Below are 17,840 nucleotides of genomic sequence, written 5' to 3'. Positions count from 1 at the left end.
GAAACATAGTTATTTCAATGAAAATACATCAAATGTGAAGCGGCATGCAGGGAATTCTGGGAATGTCAATTTACGGGTTTCACTGTAAATTATACAATGACTTTTTCACTTCCAAAAACGTACTGTTAACCAAATAACAGGTTTTACCATAGCAGTCTTTTACCGGTAAAATCACAAACGTTTTTGTTTTTTGTTTTTACAGTGAAAGTGTGTTTGTGTGTGTTCATAGAGGAATAGATTATGAAGTGTCATGCAAATATATCTATTTATCGCTTTTCTAAAATTTCATTTTAACGATCATTTTCAAGTTCCTTACATTCCTATTCAAATAAAATGTTGCATCCTGTTTGCTACTGACAATCAAAATTCAGGAATCGTATTGGAATATTAAAGGCATTCTAAATTCTGAATGGCGCACAACCCCGCTAAATACCTTTGCACTTTGTGATCACATGACCAGCTTGACCAATAAGTTCCTAACATTAACTGCAGGTCAGCGTTGCGTAAGAATCACTCTCAGGCGACATTCTAAACACAGAAGTATATTTTTCAACGTCAGTAAAAGGGGACAATCATTATGTCCTCGCATGAGGTTTTCATGCAACATAATAGAGGAAAGTTGCCATAGAGGGTGCAGCATCAAATATGGCCTCGGTACAAATATGGAAGCAACATGGAAGCTACACATGTATAGAGAGTGTTGAGTTCATGAGCTGATGGGTTTGTACAAAGCAGGAGCACCTGGAGAATTCAGGTCATGGAATGTCAGTCGTTGCATAAAAAGAAAAGAAAAATCAAAGCAGTGGCGTTCTCTTTACACCTGTTCATTCAAGAGTGAAAATAAGCCCTTAGTGATCGCTTTCAGTATTCAAACTTTTTATCTAAAGGTGAGACATGATCATAAATGATAGAGTTGTACATTCCTGTCTATGTTGTTGATGGAAACCTAAGCAGGTGATTTTGAGTACCATGCAATGCAGGATAAAGTTGTCACGAGCTGCTTCAAATCGGGGTTCAAAACTTGCTTGCATACAAAGATATCGTATTGCACAACACAAAGTGATACTATAAAGTTAGCACAGACGCATACATACACCAGAACGTGCAAACCTTCACTCTTGCGTACATACAAACACGCATATAACCGCACACACACAGATGAAGCGCTTCAAATGATATGTGCTATAGTGTATTCCATTCAAAACACAACGGAATGTATCCCCTGATGCAAACATTACCCACGATGCATTGAAAAGCCTTGAATTAATAACAACTTGCTCATAATACATCACCAAGTGACTCACGTCTCGGTTAAACAGTAATAAAGTCACCCTTGGTCAAATAAACACCATAAAAATGCAAAAATAAATAAAAGAGATATGGAGGCAAACCACATATTTACAACAACAACAACAAAAAGTTCAAATGAACAGAATTCAAGAATGGGATCCTCAGCCTTCTCTTTGTAAAATAAAGATCATGAGCGCCAGAGCAGAAAAATCCCAACATTCAGTCCATCAGTCCACTGGGTCAATTAGAGACTAAGATTTGGATACTGCCTGAAGCTACATAATACTGCCGTAAGATGCACGTGAGTAAAAAGACGTCTATAACTGCCTTCCTTTGTAGTTCTAATATGCATTTATACTGTATATACACATAAATATCAATATAAAAAGTAGATGGGGAACTGTGCCCTCACAAAACAAAGGGGAAGAGAAACAAAACAGCACAGATATTAAACACAAAAGGTCTGTAAGGAGTGGGGAGCGCATGCATGCACGATTCCTAAAAAGGAACATTCCTTTCCCAAATCTGGACCCTTTTTTGTGTGTGTGTGTGTGTGTGTGTGTGTGTGTGGAGTCAAGCACTCCACTAGCAGAGACAAGGACCGATGACACGCAGCAGACTTGGATGTCTTGACAGGTGTTGTCTTTGTTCTTCAGATGTACGCATGTCCTTTCTGGGAAAAAAAACTGAAAGTAAAATTGTTGCACTTTTTTTTTTCTTTCTTAAAACTCTTCCGTCTGGAACACAAAGAATGAGATATAAGAGCTTTCATGCATTGAGTGCCGGTTGTCTGGAGTGACTCAAAACTGCGAAGCGCTGCTGGGGTCACACTGCAGTAGCCGCACAATGGAGGGATCGCTTTTGGCACCTTTAATGAACTCTTCCAAAGACAACTTGCCTAGAAAGAGAAGACGGAAAGGGTGAGGGGAAAAGTTGAGAGAAGACACTGACCTGACCTGGGTTAAAAACCTGGGTTCTTTGCATTTGCTAACAACTGGGTTTGTTTTAGTAAAAAAAATAAGTAATATATAATAAAAAATTAAATGATAATTGAAATTTGAATTGCGATATGATAGAAGTTCAACTTGGAATTTAGAATGCAGTCAAGGTGACTATATTATTGGGTAACACTTTATCTTACAGTATCTTTATTACACGTTACATGTACTTACTACAGTAAATTATACATAATTACAAGTAACTAACCCTAAACCAAACCCTACTCCTCACTTTATTAACTAAGGATTTTATACAGTAAAAACAGTAATATTGTGAAATATTATAACAATTTAAAATAACTTGAGCTTTTTAATATATTTAAAAATGTAATTTATTCCTATGACGGCAAAGCTGAATATTCAGGCTTTTAACATCATTACTCCAGTCTTCTTTTTCACATGATCCTTCAGAAATAATTCTAATATGCTGATTTGATGCTCAAGAAACATTGCTTATTATCAATGTTGAAAAAGTTGTGCTTAATATTTTAGCGGAAACTGTAATACAAGTTAAGAATAAGGAAAATGTAATGTTTTAATTTTTTTTAAATATTTTTTCCTGAATTTTGTACTTCATCGGAATGGTATGAAACTTGGTAAAAAAAAAAAATATATATATATATATATATATATCATGGACATGATTCGAAAAGGTTAAATGATCCTGAAAAAAACAGTCACACTTGCTCCTCTTGGTAAAAAATTGGAAACGAATGAGAAATCAATTTCATCTAGTGGAAACGTTTGGTACTGCGGCCAAACAAAATCTTACTGAAAGCTAATTTTTTGAGATATCAAGCTTAAATTTGGAACACAACTTGTTTAGATATATGGCTTTCATTTCCTTGCTATTTTGGAGTGAAACGTTTTTTTGAAAATATATATATTTCATAAAAATTGAAAATAGTATTTTTGTGCATTTTTCATTACAATAAACAAATTCATGTAAAAAAAAAATTAAGTTCACTTTTTTTTTAAGTTGTCATTTCAGCAATAATTTGCCAAGTGTCGTCTTTGAAAAGAGATCAAACTTAAGTCTGTGCTCTAAAGCATTCAAGATTCACGACAGTTTAAGCTGGAAATTAAATTTGCTCAAAAAGTGAATAAATGGATTATAACTATCGCATAAATATAATTTAGTAAAATCCCCTAAAAATACGAAATATTAAATAAAGAACATTATCGAACTAAAATATAGTACATTCATTTTATTGAAATTAAAAAAAATCGGTCAAATTTGACCACTACTCGAAGAATTGGTCCACATCTTACCATCATTGTTCAGGTCCATTTGTCTGAATATCTTATCCGTCCTCTTCTCTGGTGTGGATTCGTCCTCAGGCATTTTCATCACCGATGACACCATCTTATAAATGGCCTGTAAGAGATATGAATGAACCAGGTAAATAAAAATAATAAAGATAGAATATCAGTAGACCACCTTTATCTGGCCTTCACAGGTTCAGCCAAAACTCTGTTCCATTAGCATTTCATGCTGCACCGAGATTCACCATGAGCCATTAAGTAGAAAGCACACTTTTATGTGATTTTTTTAAATCATTTACTTGCCATATCCACTAAATCTGAGAAGACGGTTTAAATCAATCAATTATGTAATTATGTTTTTGAGGGAAAATGATTTTCACAGTTGGGCAGACTGCTAGAGCCATACTCTCGGCTTAGCCCTGCACCTTTTAAAAGCAGCCGCTGGGATAAAATATGCAACACGCTGCAATCTCAGAGTGCCAGCCAACTGTAACCTCCATGAGCTTGCGGATAATCCTACCGTTCTGCACACACAGGGATAAACCCCGGTTAAATTTAACTTGTTAATCCAACAGAGAAGAGATCCAACGTGGGTGCTACCTACGCCCCCCCCACCACCATCGCCGCGATCTTCCCCACAGGCTTCGCCAGTCAGGCATCGCACAGAACTGAGCTTTGCCAAGCCTGGTTGAGGGAGACTGGTACCAACTGAGCATGCTAAGCACATGCTAATAGCTTCTCTACTCCCACAGCACAGGCTGACAGGGGAGCATTCATCTGGGACAGCTCGCTAATGTCTGTGCTTGATCTCTCCGCCAGGGGTCAGGCTTCTCATCTCTGTGCTTTCTGCAAATTATGAAGACTTGTACTGTACATGAAGTCAGTGCTGGTTTAGAAGGAGAATGTAAGTTTAGTTTGAAATGGAATTGTTGTATAGTTAATGTATAGATTGAAATGGAATCGTACTTGCTGAATATTATGCAGTATATAGATTGCTATTTAAAAAAAAAGCTATTTAATTTTGTTTTTGTAAAAAAACGTAATTTTGTCAGAATACAGTGCTATTTGTTTTTAGAACCAGATGGTGTAGTATATACACAGTATACTGTACAGTCTATACCATGTGGAAATAGTAATATTTTATGGTAGTATGCTATCCTGAACATTGTCTATGTCGGTTTATGATCAATGATGCTGGTCAATTTTAATCACTTTGAGAAACAACAAAGGAGACACAATATTGAGGCTGTAGTAAAAGGATCATGAAATATGAGCACTGATAATAAGTAACATATTAGGTGGGAAAAACTACTCAACATAAATTAAATATTACATCTGTTTCCTTCAAGTATTTTCATACTTTCATTTCATGAAAGATAAAAGCAAATGTTTTTCTTTCATCCAACATAAAGGACACAAAGTCACTCAACAAGTCAACAAACAGGAGGATTTCTTGATCCATAATTTGTGAGATGTTATCTGCTAAATTCGAACCGTCATAAGACTAATGTGCTCAATAAGCCTAAACTTATTTCTGAATCAGGCAAACAGATTCCTGAAATGGAAACCGGGGACATTTTTTAGTTCACGTGGGCAAAATATAATTGAAATATCACTTATTATCTATGAATTAAAACATGGGGATGATATTTTGTAGTTTTTTCTATATACATGAATTATCATAATTATAACGAATAATTATTATGATATTTGCAGGTGAAACAGACCCTAACTGATTTTAACACAATTCACCAAAAATCACACTATGAAAAATAGTAAATAATAACCACTGCAAATAACATTGTTATATTATATATAAAATGATGACTTTACAAAAAAAACATTACAAAAATTAAACAAAATAAATATCACAACATACGATAAATAAAACTGTTTTAACATTTTCTAAATGTATTTAATATTTTCACAAGTTGTGAATATACTGTGATTCAGTCATTTTTAAATGTTATCTTATGTTTGTGCTTTTGGAAATGGATCCTTTGGCTTATTATTTAGAATTTTGAGCACAAATATGTATTGTATTCATATCACTGTCTACCTATTATATCACACATAACTGCATTTTGATGGCTGACGTTTAAAATTGTGTGCGAAACAATCCAGAACGCTTTATTTTAGTGTATTTGCAGGGTGTTTTAAACATGTCGTGAAACACAGACATTTCCGAGGACAACTCTAGAGGACACAAAAAAACGTGACGTATGGTTACCCTATTGAAAATAGAGATGGGCTAACCAAAATTTCAGGATTATTGCGCACACTAGCCTTGACAGTTAGCATTTTAGCATTTAGCATCAAACTTTTAATCTCCAAATAATCCACATTTGTTTATCAAAATCATCACAGCACTGAGAAAATCAGTGTATGGATGCAATATAATGTACATTTGCTTTATTAAGAGTGGATTCATAGTGCAGATTAAAGCACAAGTTGCACAACCATCGCAGAATGACTCTGACCTGCACAATCTCTAGCATTTCATCACGGCTGATGTAACCGTTGCCGTCCAGATCGTACATGCTGAAGGCCCACTTCAGCTTCTGCTCCAGTTTTCCCCGTGATGTCACGCTCAGAGCAATGATGAACTCCCGGAAGTCGATGGTCCCATCGTTGTTGGTGTCAAACGTACGGAAGACGTGCTCAGCGAACTTTGAGGCATCACCGTATGGGAAGAAGTTGGCATAGATCTTCTTAAACTCTTCAACGTTCAAATGCCCAGTGGGACAGTCTTTGAGGAACCCCTGTTTAGAGTGAACAACATATATCGCCATTAGTGGCATGCTTTAAGAGGCTCCTTTATAAGAATATGACATTTCAGCATAAATGATTTCTCGTGATGATGCTGCAATTTTCATGTATGTCTTTATCCTTCACAAACATTCAAGGGGATTGTGAGCTTAATTCCAAGACGGAAGGTTTAGCGTTATTATACTGCCAAATGTCAAATGCGCATTTTTTTCATCAATTTCATCTGTCAGTCATGGAAGCCTATTCTGACTGGTTTGATACAGCCAGGTGCGTTAAATCCACAATGACTGTTTAATACGGTAGCAAAGAGAATTAAATTATAGCGCACGCGGATTGAGAAATTCACGAGTGCACAGGAAGAATGTTTGAGAGGCACTGCATATTTGAGAGCATGTGTCCAGTTTTGTGCGAGGGCGAAGAAAATCTGCATGTAAGCCAAGAGAATCACACTTGTGAATTACATGGATGTACTCTTATGTTACAATAAGTGGTTTTTGACATTTGGCAGTATAATAACGCCATAGAAGGTCTATTGCTGCAATCACGTCCTCCTGGGAAGTTCCTACTCGCAGGTTTGGAAATCATAATTGATTTCATGATGTGACATGATGTGTGTTCAAGTCATTTTTTTTGAATACTACAATAAACTAACTGGACAATTCAGTATTTCTTTCGTTTGTAAATTCCCAATAAAGACGGGAAGCATTTTAAAGGGATACTCCACTTTAAAATGAAAATTCTGTCATCATATACTCACCCTAATGTTGTTTCAAACCTGTATGAATTTCTTTCTTCTGCTGAACAGAAAGGAAGATATTTAGAAGAATATCAGTAACCAGACAGTTTCTGGTCTCATTGACTTCCATAGTATATTATTTTCCTACAATGGAAGTCAGTGAGACCAGAAACTGTCTGGTTACTGATATTCTTCTAAATATCTTCCTTTCTGTTCAGCAGAAGAAAGAAATTCATAAAGGATTGAAACAATATGAGGGTGAGTATATGATGACAGAATTTTCATTTTAAAGTGGAGTATCCCTTTAAGTGCATAATGAAAAGCAAAGGATGCACATTAGTTGTGTAATTGTATAATCTGTATATTTTATCAATCTTGTGCCTCAGAGTGATTGGAAATATAGTTTAATTGCACAAGCCTGTCAGACCATAAACTACAGTATATCTACACTACACAAAATGCGTACAAACTAAATGTTACAGCCATTTCCGACAGTACTTAAATGCACAAAATGATCTGAGCTTTTTCAGCCCCAGGGACTCCATGGCTCATGATGATACATAGCTTAAATTTACATACAAATGCCCTTAACCTTCTGGCACAAGGGGCAACCAACCCTGGGATACATATTCACTGTAAGTCATTTCCCATGAACACCACTTATAGAGACATACACTAAATGCTATATTTAACCATCTTTTTGGGAAAGGGTTACTGTTTTCATGTTCAAATATGCATATGGAAAAATCCCATACACTCTCAGAAAAAAAGTGCAACAACTTTGCCACTAATTTACCACTAAAAGGTTCATAGTACTACCTTAAGGTTACCATAATATTACTATTCCAAGGCACTAATATGCACATTTTAGGGGTAAATAAGGTTCAAAGTTCCTATAAGTGTACTGCTCCAGTGACAACTGCACTTTTTGTTTCTTTACCTGAGATAATATTTCCGTTAACGAAGTCCAATAATTTACCCTCCATGTAGAGTAAACTGAGTGTTTGGAACCAAAGTCACACACTGCAAAATTGATTTTCCTTAGGGTTTTTTTTTTTTTGTCTTGTTCTCCAGTACAAATATCTATCAAGATACATTTACTTGAGAAGCAAAATGATTTAGGATATTAAGTTTAGTTTTCTGAATTTTTTTCCCCAAAGTTTAGTGAGTTAATGCATAAAACAAGAAATAATATTCGCCAATGGAGTCATAAAATAAACTTAATTCAAAGGGAAAACTAATTCAGTTTTTTTCTTACCCCATTTGGCAGATATTTTTTTCTTGTTTTACGCATAAACTCACTTAATTCTGACTTAATGGTAACACTTTATAATAATGTTTAATTAGTTAACATTAGTTAACTACTTTAGTTAACATGAATTAGCAATACTTCTACAGTATTTATTAATCTTTGTTAATTTCAAGCAATCATTGAAATTAAAAAACAATTAGTTAATGCACTGTGAACTAAAATAAACAATCAATGAACAGCTGGATTTTAATTAAGTAATATTAACAAAGATTAATAAACACTGTTATAAATGTATTGCTCATTGATAGTTCATGTTAGTTAAAGAAACACTCCACCGTTTTTTGAAATAGGGCTTATTCACCTTCTTTCCTACATTTAGATAGGTGGGCAAATGCATTTTTGTCTCAGTGCATGGATTGTTTTAGTTTGACAGGGTTGGCGCGAGCTTAGCTTAGCTTAATGAATGGAATCCTTTGTTGCCAGCTAGCATGTCCTGAGTAAAAGTGATAAAAAAACACCTAATTACTTCTTGTGGCTTGCGTATTCACAACGAGTACAAATAGCGATGCAGATTAACACTAGGCGATTTCCTAGGCAGATATTGACTTGGGACTATATTAGGGGGAAGCACAGGCGAAGCACTGCTACTTGGGCGCAGAGATATCACGCAACACATGAAATCCCACAACTTGTGAATACAGGTATAATATGGGTCGATCTATACATGCGTCACGTTTTAAATAATCACTTACTCTGTGGACAGCGGTCCATTTGGTCCATTTGGCGTGGGGCGTTTTTTCCAGTTCACTTTATCACACCGGAAAAAAAAATCGAGTACTGCAGGATGGATCAACGCCGTGAAATTCTCGGTAACGTTAGCTGTGACTCAACTGCGGGCATGCTCATCTTGATCTGACGCGTTGAGCCTGGTCATCGATGGCAGTAACTTGTCCCACTCGCCACAGCACAGACACTCTATTTCAGTCGGCATAGATTGGCATATTCCCCCACATTCACACCACCAGTTCGTGTTGGCTCTCATCCTCAAACTCGCAAACTCCTCCTCCTGTCGTTCTATTTCCAAAGCACGCAGCTCCTCTTCTGAAAACTCTGGTTCATAGAGGTATGGTTCTGGATCTTGACTGTCTGAGAAGTCACCCTCTTCGTCTCTCACAAAATCAGCCATGTTCATCGCCATTCATGTACTGTAGGAAAAAATGGCCCGCTACTATTCACGGAAGTCGTGGGATTTCATGTGTTGCGTGATATCTCTGCGCCCAAGTAGCAGTGCTTCGCCTGTGCTTCCCCCTAATATAGTCCCAAGTCAATATCTGCCTAGGAAATCGCCTAGTGTTAATCTGCATCGCTATTTGTACTCGTTGTGAATACGCAGGCCACAAGAAGTAATTAGGTGGGGCCGACCCTATCAGACTAAAACAATCCATGCACTGAGACAAAAATGCATTTGCCCACCTATCTAAATGTAGGAAAGAAGGTGAATAAGCCCTATTTAAAAAAACGGTGGAGTGTTCCTTTAATACATGTTCATTAACTAATGTTAACAAATGAGACTTTATTGTAAAGTGTTACCGACTTAATATCTTTAAGAATGTTTAGACATTTGTACTGGAAAACAAGACAAAAATACAAAAAAGAAATGTTGTGCAGTGCACTTAATAATTTATTAATGTCACTACATCAGATAGTGACAAAAGATTGACAAAAGAAAAATGTCAAGCAAAAAAATTAAATAAATAAAAGATAATAATCCCTTTAAATTATAAAACAAATACACGTTCAACATGTATCGGAAAAGTGTAATTATTTCTGAGAAAAGATCTAGCATCATTTGTTTCCATGATGGCGCTTGGTTTGATATTGTTTGTAATGCAATGAACCTCATACATTTTGTGTGGCTTAAGTGCCTAGATACTTTTAGGGGCCCCTGTGCATATTTCAAGAGGTTCCGACCTTGTACCACTCCTGCAGCTCGTGGTCAGTGAACTCCGTGTTCTCCCTCAGGTCCTGTAGCATCTCGGGCCTGAGTTTGCTGTTCTGTTTTCCCATGATGATACGTCTCTGTGCGCAGTGACAACACCGAGGCCCCGGGTCAGACCTGTCGACAAAAATGACATGAGGGTCAATGAGGTGATACCTGAAAACATTTTAGAGTAGATTACGAGTTCAAGTGATAATAAGAAGGAGTCTTAGTTTACGAGGCCAAGGGTCAAGTGATTAGAGGCCGTCACGATATTGTGAACATGAAATTTAAGCTAATTAAAAACCACAAGCTTCTTCCAAATCCTAACGTGTGTTTGAACTCTCTTGCTCTGGTGTGACACCCATCAGAGCTCAGTGAACTTTAATGTCTCCCCTGACATTACATGGATAATTAGAGCCAATGTGTGTGAGTGTGTGTTCCTATAAGTGTGTGTATGAACATATCCATTAGTGAATTAATAACACCCTTCTGAGCTGACTCATTCTCACATCCTGGGTACAAAAAGTGCTCTGATAAAAATACATCTTATGCTGCCAATAAACGCTGCAAAAGGAAATGTACAAATTAATTGGTCCGAATGTGAGGCAGGAAAACAGCCGTTCTCTCAGGATGTTTTGAGAGCACAGTTAGGAACCTGCGCTAATTAATAGCAGAGTCGCCCACAATTACTGCGAGATGGGAAGCGATCCGAGGCCAAGTGGTGCATCGCGACAAAAACACTGGAGGAGGATCAGTAGCCTACACACAAACAAGATTTCTTCACAGATATATGAAAGCATCCAGCACTGAGCACTAGGAACATTTATCTTAAAAGCTAAGGGATCGGTGAGAGCTCAATGAAGAAAGATTATCTGACAGTATGTGATAGAAGCAAAAGCCTGGTTTGAGTTTAAGCTAAATTACCTTACATAAGCATTGAGAAAAAGAACATCCTCCAAACTGTATCACTTTCAGGGATGCTAATTTTTTGCGCGATTACGGATGATAGCAGCCTGTCTGATTTGATTTTCTACCCCCCATGCTGAGTGTGTGTATTCTCGGGAGAGAAATAAACCCCAGCGGAGAGAGATCAGATGAGGAAAACCTAATTTAAAGCTACTGTTTTAGCTCTGTATTACACATGATCTGGGGGAGGAGACCACACCACAGATCAAGTTTAGATTAGTCCAGGGGCGTGGCTAGGGGTGGGTCTGCAATAAAAACAGCCAATAAAGTTTCAGCTTGTACATTTTGTATGCATTCAAACGTTTGCATTTAGAAGAGGCATGATCAGGAACATTCAAAGAAAATTCATTCATTATTTACCATCACGTTGTTCCAAATCTGTTTGACTTTCTTTTTTCTACGTAACACAAAAGACGATATTTTGTCAAAATGCGCTTTTGTCAATGTTTTGCTGTTGTTCATTAATTTTAGACACCATTGACTTTCGTTGTATGCCAAAAGCAGTCGTTCAAAATATCTTGTTTTGTGTTCCATAGAAGAACGTCCGTAATGTACAGTAGGTTTATGACAACATGAGGGTGAGTAAATGATGAGATAATTTTCCTTTTTGGGTGAAATATAAAATAAAAGCTTGATTGTTTTGTTAAAGAATTTTTTTTTTTTAACTAAATAATTATAAATTCTGTCAAATAAAGGTATTATTATAATATTATTTAAAATTTATATTTTACAGTGAAATATTACAATAGTTATAGTTATCATAGTTATTATTATTTATGTATTATTATTATATAAAAAAATATTTGACCAAATTCTGAAGTCCTACAAATAAACACAAGAAACCTGTTTTTTTCTTAAATAAATGTTTTCATTTTTAAAAGGGTTTTCCCTAAATCGTGCAGCCCAAATTTAGATGATAGTGTTCATACATTTAAAATTTGTGCCATTCCTTGCAAAATCCTTGCTAACCATCCATTTTGTCAACCATCCGCCCACCCCCCGTCAGGCTCTGAGGTTCAAAACGTCTTTAACCTCAGCCTAGTCCTGTGATTATATGTCCCAAACACTTTATGCTTATAGCTAGAGGCTGATCTCCAGACTAAGCCATTTAGGGTCGAAGCTACAGTAAATGATTTAGCACAGAGATCACAACATGGCCAACGAGGGAGTGGGGGGAGGGGGGATGTGGTTGAGAGAAAAAAATAACAACAATGGCAAGAATGCAGAGCAGGAGCAGCTTACACTGGCGGGTGGCCCAGTGATGATGAAAGAGCATCACCGCCAAGTGTTGGTGTTGGACTGACCAGCAGATGAGCAAATGGCTCTGTGTTTTCACTGCTTTCGTCTGCTTTTGTGCCTTGACCAGCCCTGTGGACATTTGCCGGATTTCTACAGAATATGCGCTCTATGTTGCCCTTCTACAAGAACCAGAAAATGGAGAGACAATGTAAAACTGAAACTGCAGGACGCAGTAATTATGTCTGCATCTGCGGCTGGAAAAACTCCAACTGGCTAGCAGTGCAACGTCAAGTGACATGTCTCTCTATGCGTAGCAGACACCTTGCTGATATACTGAAAGGAGTGCCGTTCCCCAGGGCTTGAATGTCATCACTCACACTGAGATATGTCACGTTAGTTTTAGCACTCTACACACTCATTAGACTTTATAAAAGAAGGCTGAACTGATCCTGGTTAAAAGAAGAAAAAAAGTAGCTCCAGCCAAGACGAGTGGAGCAAAAGACATCTGGAGGAAGGCGAGGGCAATATACTGTATGAAGAATGTAGTGACTTCATCCACTTACATTCTCTCACACTGTCCCATGGCCAATTCCAAAGGGAAAATCACAAGTGAGATCTTTTAAATATCTTGTTTCTCCTAGAAAGTAGATTAAATATCCTCCCTCTTAGAATTTTCTCCTACGAAAAAACCCATCATAGTCTCCTCTATGGTTTTCAACAAACTGATTAGCCAAAATACCAAAGTCCAAACTCAGATTGCAATACATACTATCTTGTATGTGATACACAATCTTATTATAGCATATAATGTTCAAATGTTTGGGGTCTGTATGACAGAGACGACTCATTCAGAGTACTAACATGCAAGTGCATGAAGAAAGTAAATAAAATAAAACCATTTCTGTTTTCATGTGGACTTTAAGCCTCCTGAGTTATGAACGAGCAACCTCTGAGCAATAAAATGTTCACCTGGTAAAGCCTGCAAATACAAAAGTGCACCAAAACAAATTACAAACAGAGCTTATTTATGAGTGGGACAAGTGCTCTTAAAAACCCAGATGACAGCAAATACAAGAAAGTCAGATGTGCCGAAGCACGCTCACGCACAACCTCAAAAAAAAATTCTCCTTTTCTTGTTCTGTGCAGTTTCTCTTGTTCCTCCCTTTGGATGTTTGGGCTTAAGGGGTAATCCTCTCTATCTCCACAGTGTCCCACATGTGTTAGTGGTTGTTCTGACTGTTAAAATCCAGGACAGCCTTCCCACCCCGTCCTGCAGACAGCTGTTCCTCTCCTCTATGTGGGTCAGCAACATCTGGACTGCTAATCCAGCTGTAGGGATGGATGAATGAAGAGTAATGAAGGGAAATGCTGTGAAAATTCACCAAGGACTGCACTGTTTGTTTTCGCGTTTACACTATGCTGCATCCGCACCACAAGGAGTCACTATAGTGCCAACTGCAGTATCATTCAGCACAACATAAACAAAAAATTATTTAAGCACGGTCATGAGTAGTAGGCATGTTTGCGCTGACAAGAGAGACTTCAGCGCATTTGTTGCCTGTTTAAACCAGTTTGCGGGCGGTTAGTGTACCACATTCAAAAGTGCCACAACTGTTCAGTGAAATCGCCTCAGAGTTGTTGTTGTTGTTGTTGTTGCTGTGTGGGAAAGCCTGAGGGCTGAGGAGGCTGAATATCTGAAACACAAGAGCCTCATTAAAATCCCTGCCAGCAAGAGAGTGGAGAGTGAATGAGCCACTGCACACCAGTGAAATAAAAGTGTAAGGCCGAAAGGAGAAAAGAGAAATGAAGGGAGGGAGTTAGAGAGTGCATCAGAGGAGGGGAGAAAGAGCCAAAAGATGAATCTCACAACAAAAGTATCTTATTCCTGCATCTATAAAAAGGCAGAGGAAAGAGGATGACAGAATTGATTTTTTTTTCCCCACTCCTGTGTTTCTATCTCTCATCCATTTATGAGAAACAGAGGTAATCAGAGAATCAATCTAACCCGACAAGCGACTTTTGATCTCTCTAAATCAGACGCCATCTCTTTCTCTGCCTCTTCCTTTTTAATCCGCCAGCTCTATCCTTCATTTCGTTTGCTTAAGACCCTTTTAATTCCTCTAAAGTTTAATTCTAATTGCGCAACCTTTCCATGAACAATCTCCCTTTCATATTCTCTCCCTTTTTTTCCCCCAACCCCTATTGAGCATTTTAAGAAATCATAGGCACCCACCCAGCTGTTCCAAAAAGAAGATAGCATAATTAAGCTGCCTTTTACTATACCACCATTTTGGGATGTATCCCTGGTGGGGAAGGCAATCCCATAATGCATTGTGTAAAGCTCCACAAAAAAAAAACAAGAAAAAAAAAAATTAAAATCAAGGCTTATTGATTAACAGTTTTAATCAAATTAATAGCATGCTACATACACCATTTCAATATTTGCTGAGAAAAGATCCTCAATCAAGATAAATTAAAAGACAATACATTAAAAAAGATGATCAAAATGATAGAATAAATTATAAAGTAGCTTTTGAAGTCTTTATACTGTTTGTTTAAGTAGTCTATTACTAGTTCATTGTACAAGCTACAGATGAGTTTGTCAATCTGTTCAAGGGGGACTTTTATACAAATTAACGTTAAAGAACAAACCAAGGACAAATAAATTGATGGATAAAGTAAGAGAATTGTTGATTATAAATATATTTTATTCAACAATGAAAACGTTCCATTTAAAATAGTACAATATAATTTAAAACTGTCTAATTTAAAATATTTGTGGATGCTGTGTATTTTTAACGTGATTTTTCGCTCCAAACCAGTTAAGCGCAAACCCAGCGTCGTAGCCAATTCTAAACATTTCTATGCTGATTGCCGACATACAGTAATGCTGAAACATACTAATCCCGGTAACACTTTATTTTGATGTTCCCTTTTGAACGTGCTGTTAACTATAAGTAACTTTTCAACTTTATATCAACTAACTCTCATTAGAGTATTAGTAGACTGTCAGCTGAATATCTGCTAACTCTTTATTGTGATGCTCCCCAAACAGACATTCTATTGACTATAAGTAATTTTGCAACTACATGTCAACTTAATCGAACCCTAAAAGTCTACTAATACTCTACTTAAACTCTGAAAGTTAGTAGACATGTAGGTGCAACGTTACTTATAGTCAACAGAAACTGTAAAAGGTGCTCTAAGCGATGTCACGCGTTTTTTAGGCTGAACCATTTTTTGTCACATACAGCAAACATCTCCTCACTATCCGCTAGCTGCCTGTCCCCTGAACACACTGTAAAAAAACGCGGTCTCTGTAGACAGCCCAGGCTCCACAAACGGCAACAAAAACAAACTGGGCCAACCTGGACCACGAAACATAACAAACAGTGTTCCAGACAATAACCGATAAGAATGATTTGGGGGTGGGGGTTGGGGGGTTAGTGCGCGTGCACGTCGAGCTAGCCTCCGTTTTATTTGACAATACTTCGAACGTCAACAAGAAGTGACGTCACCCAACATCGCTTAGAGCACCTTTAAAGGGACCATCAAAATAAAGTAAAACCCTAATCCCCAAAACTAACCTATAGCATCTGTAGCATATCCTGATAGATAGCATACTGTTTGTCACAATTTAATCCATCATGTTTTTTTCTGAGCTCTGAACTGAATCCATGAAATCTTAACTGTTCTTGATAGGTAACTGCATCGAGTTGCCCAATGAAATCGGCTGTGGAACAGGGTTCATGCTTAACTTGTGTGGAAAAAATATTCATGCATGTTTTTATGCTTATTGAGTGGAGCACTGTTAGCTTAGTAACACGATAATGCCAAAGTCTATTTGTGTGGCTATATGAGTATCTGCCTTTGTGTTCCAAATTCAGTCACTTCTGAGGTTCTCTGATGGATATATACTTTCTTAGAAGGCAGCTGCTTATGTAGGCAGTAGACAGAGAGACTTTTCCCCCTTTCTGTGTGGGAGTAAGGAAAGAAATTACAACCTGTTTTTGCACCACGTACACAAAATGAATTCTTGTGCTGACATTTTGATGACATACAAGAACACCTATGAGTCTGTCTATAAAGGAGAGACCTTCTCCTTAAAAACACTGTGCTGAAATCCCCAATTTTAAGATTACTGAGGCTAAAGGGTGCCTGCCAATCTCATTCCTCAAGTGTACAACAACACGGTAAATCGCTATATCTAAACGCAGATTTCAAATCACGGATTAGCTGCTGAACAATGTGACGTTACATTGGTGTCTGAAAAGACTTTAAAGCCATTTCTAGATGTTTGGTTTAACATTTGAGCGTAGCATTACACAGCAGCACTCGGTTCATCCAGCTGTTATGTTAGGTATGGATTTAATGAAGACAGTAGGGGTTGAGCCCTGACCTGAATCAATGAATCTAATTCACATTACTCAAGAGAGAGGGAGGGGCTAGAGGACATAATAACAAGAACAGACAGAGAGAAAGAGTGAGAGAAAGAGAAAGAGGAAGATGAAGAAAGGACGCTAATGAAGGAGGTAAAAATAAGAATGAGGCTGTGTCCTCGGTGAGTGAGGTCCCTTCAGTCAGCTCACATTGTAGACATCATTTCATACCTCTTGCCAACAGGGACTTCAGCTGATATCAGCTGGCTAGAAGCGGATAGAGAGAAGCTTGGCCTTTTTTTTTTTTAGATGGGACAGTAGAGAGAGGACAGGAAATTATGAGGAGAAGAGGGGAGAATGGTATCAGGAAATGACGCAAACCGCTGTTGTACCAAATCCAAGTCTCTGTCATAATCCCTGCCTCCTCGAATGGAAGATTCCACGGGCTAAAAGAATATTTTTGAGCATTTGGTGCCTGAATGTTGCTTGTTACTGGCCCTAGCAACCACAGAGAACACCCTTCCAACTGTACAGCAACACACAAAAAACCACTCCGAACACCTTAGCAACAGCTTATCAACTAAAAAACACTCAGAACATATCAGCAACAACATAGTAATGCCCTGGAAACCACGCAGAACATCCTGGAAACTGTATAGCATCACACTGAAAACACTTAATACACCTTGGCAACAGCATAGCAACACATTGGAAAACACAAAGAACACCCTAGTAACTTTATAGCAGCACAATAAAACACTCTGACAACCTTGGCAACAGCATAGTAGTTCCCTGGCAACCATGCATAACACCCTAGTAACTGTATAGCAATGCACTAAAAACCACTCAAAAGACCTTGGCAACAGCATAGCAACTCCCTGGCAACTATGCAGAACACCCCCCCCAGCAACTTTAAAGCAATGCACTAAAACCAAACCTTAGCATAGCAACACCTTGGCAACCG

The 17,840-nt window shown here is 37.6% G+C and overlaps 1 protein-coding gene across 1 annotated transcript in view; it reads right to left on the bottom strand.

Moving 5' to 3' along the window:
- Window positions 1–207: 207 nt before the first annotated feature.
- The window catches only part of hpca (hippocalcin), a 38,831-nt gene continuing 21,198 nt past the window's right edge, over window positions 208–17,840 (bottom strand). The window contains exons 2-5 of the mRNA XM_084423323.1: window positions 10,283–10,427; window positions 6,035–6,316; window positions 3,561–3,666; window positions 208–2,188 (exon numbers count right to left, since the gene is read on the bottom strand). Of these exons, the coding sequence (XP_084279449.1) occupies window positions 2,091–2,188; window positions 3,561–3,666; window positions 6,035–6,316; window positions 10,283–10,378 (582 nt within the window). The 5' untranslated portion in view covers window positions 10,379–10,427 and the 3' untranslated portion in view covers window positions 208–2,090. The remainder of the gene's footprint in view (window positions 2,189–3,560; window positions 3,667–6,034; window positions 6,317–10,282; window positions 10,428–17,840) is intronic.

Source organism: Rutilus rutilus (assembly GCF_951802725.1).
Source record: "Rutilus rutilus genome assembly, chromosome: 11".
Lineage (NCBI taxonomy): Eukaryota > Metazoa > Chordata > Actinopteri > Cypriniformes > Leuciscidae > Rutilus > Rutilus rutilus.
Note: the sequence above shows the minus strand (reverse complement) of the source record. Positions and strands in the feature narration are given on the sequence as shown.